At 32.9% G+C, this 2,869-nt stretch overlaps 1 protein-coding gene across 2 annotated transcripts in view; it reads right to left on the bottom strand.

Annotated features, from left to right (window-relative positions):
* Positions 1 to 2,869, bottom strand: part of CNTN5 (contactin 5) — a 1,321,567-nt gene that overhangs the window by 789,302 nt on the left and 529,396 nt on the right. For both annotated transcript variants that reach the window (XM_011926604.1, XM_011926603.1), the window contains one exon: positions 527 to 651. In XM_011926604.1, coding sequence (XP_011781994.1) covers positions 527 to 581 — 55 coding nt within the window. In that variant the 5' untranslated portion in view covers positions 582 to 651. The remainder of the gene's footprint in view (positions 1 to 526; positions 652 to 2,869) is intronic.

Below are 2,869 nucleotides of genomic sequence, written 5' to 3'. Positions count from 1 at the left end.
TTTTTAGTAGAGACGGGGTTTCACCGTGTTAGCCAGGATAGTCTCGAACTCCTGACCTCGTGATCCGCCCGTCTTGGCCTCCCAAAGTGCTGGGATACAGGCTTGAGCCACTGCGCCCAGCCAGGAGACACTTTTATAATTAACTGCTATAAAATACATATTTATACACATAAACATATGCATAAATATATGCACATATGTATATATGTGTGTGGGATATATACACACACATATATATGTGTGTATATACGTGTGTGTGTGTGTATATATATACCTTGAAGTCTTCTGAAAGCTAGAAGGTTTAGATTGTAAATGAATGTCAATGAGGTAAATACGCATTAACATTTATAGTGTACCTTATTATATTAAATTGTATATAGCATTTTGCAATGCTAACAGAGGCTTAAGGGTTGTTGCCTTATAAATTTAAATTAATACCTGAGGATATTTTGTAATGGAGACCTTGATATATTTTGGTTATTTTGATACTTAGAAAATCAAATAATTAATTAGTCAGGACTTTTACCGGAAAGACACATGGTGACTGACAGAAAGAGCATTAGTTTCCAGGAGGAAGCCATCGTCGGTCACTAGAATCTTCTGTGTCTCAATGTGTTTAACAGCTCTGGTGTTTCTTCATTAAAGAGTGCCCTGTTTGAGATAGATAACAATTTTCTTAAACAGAGAAAATAAACAAACAAAAAAGCAAACAAATACAAACAAATGCAAAAATCTCCTAATGACATGATAAATAACTATTAGTGCAAAGGTCAGATTAATACGCACTAAAGAGCAATAATACAGTTTCTGCTAGAATTCACGTAATGCACAACACAAGTACTTAGTAAATGTGATCAACTCTCCTTTTCACATTTATCTACATTGAATACTCCTTTCAATGCTTTTACTTGAATAGTAAAAACAAAGGGTTCTAATGGGGATAATGTTTCCTCACAGGGAATGTATAATAGCTATATTTATTACCTTAGACAAATTATTGGACTAGAAAAATAGAATAGAAAAACCAGTTACATTAGTATATACTCCTTTGGTCTAGAACATAACTAACGATCAGTTGGCCAAGTAATTTTACACATTGTGCCTGTAGCTCATCAAAACCACCACAGGGATTTTTTCTCATTTAATTATTAATGTCAACTTCCTTTGTTTATAACTCCTATGATTATCTGTACTATGTTATATTTCCCTCCTTTGGTGAATCATTTCTTTCAGTATCTTTTGCTAGCTGGAACCTAACGGAAAAAGAATTTTCATGAATATTTAATATTTTTGTCTAATGCCATTTTTATAACAATAACCAGTATAGCACATTAATATACTTTGGTTCCTTTTTTTTCCCTGAATGATGCAATAAACATGAAAAGAATATAAAATTCTGACACTAAACTTTCTGCAAGAACTTGAGAAATACATGTTGGACATTTCTATAATTCACAAGTACCTCCAGAATTTTCACGTGTCAGCTATGTTCTTCTTGGCCCAAAGCCATTCAGTTGAGAAATAATTGTCAGTTATGTCAATTATTTTTGAATAATGATTGCCTTCTTGGTAGCTGGTCCCTCCTTATCACATTAGAAGTCTAGGTTATCTCTATATTTTAGGAAGCATCTGAAAAATATATACAGGTATTTTTCCCCTAGCTAGATCAGAATTTAATTTAGTTATGTCAAAGAAAAGAATGTATTGTTAGTACCTCTACCCGAATGAAGTTAGTTACATTTTATTTATAATTTTAAATATAAGTCTTGGTAGTCTATTTTAACTTTATATTTGGGGATCACTAATGGAGAAGAAAGTTAAGACAATAATGGTTAATTTATTTATAACAAGCATAAACAAAGAATTTTTCATCATTTTCTCTATTTTATGAGTAAATATCAGAAATACATACAATTTGAAGCACAAAATAACAACCTCATAGTTAATTGTGACAATTTAAAACATCTTGGTTATTTATACACTGTTTTTAGCAGAAAGGAAAAAAAGAAAATCCACATAATAACATATAATAACTGGAGAGATTAAAGTTGCCAGAAGTACAATTATGACTCATGAAAACTGCACAGTTGAGTTAGCAAATTTTCAGTTCATGATTTAATTGACCTTTTTTGAAACTGTGAATTCTGAGAAGGTAATATAGCTTTGACTTAACTCATTTTGATGAGCTTGTGCTCAGTCCCATACTCCCCAAACTGGTACTTCCCACTCTACTTACAATGTCCTAAGGTCCTCTGTTGTTCTAAATATTCTTCATAAACAAATACAAACGTTATTACAACCCTTAAGGGCTGTTTCTGGGACCAGCAAAGGGAAAACCCACAGACATTTATGTGCACACACATACATAGGTTGAGAGTCATCAAAAGGAGAATTGACTCATGAAGATAGCAGGAGAAATTGGACACTGTAGCGAACGCTCTTCAGTAAAATTTCAAGGAGTTACTGGTCTTAGATAAAGAACCGATTTTTGAGTGGAACAGTGTGGAAAGACTGTCAAGGAACACATGGATAAATAAGTCAGTGTCAAACAGTGATACATACTCTGAAGAAATTAACAGAATAAAGAGACAACCTGTAACCAGAGGATAGAAGGTGAGATTGTAGTAGGAATGCATGTGAAGCACTTTTCATAAGATGACATGTAGGACGTTATGAAATAATCTTTATGTATAAACTCCAGGCACATTTTTCCTACTCTCAAATATAAATAGTACACTGAATTTGATTACTAAAATAACTTATTTTTTCAACCATTGTGGAAAATAGTGTGGCGATTCCTCAAGGATCTAGAACTAGAAATACCATTTGACCCAGCTGTCCCATTACTGGGGATATACCCAAAGGATTA

Source organism: Colobus angolensis, unplaced genomic scaffold (genome assembly GCF_000951035.1).
Source record: "Colobus angolensis palliatus isolate OR3802 unplaced genomic scaffold, Cang.pa_1.0 Scaffold7, whole genome shotgun sequence".
In the NCBI taxonomy this organism is placed as follows: domain Eukaryota; kingdom Metazoa; phylum Chordata; class Mammalia; order Primates; family Cercopithecidae; genus Colobus; species Colobus angolensis.
Note: the sequence above shows the minus strand (reverse complement) of the source record. Positions and strands in the feature narration are given on the sequence as shown.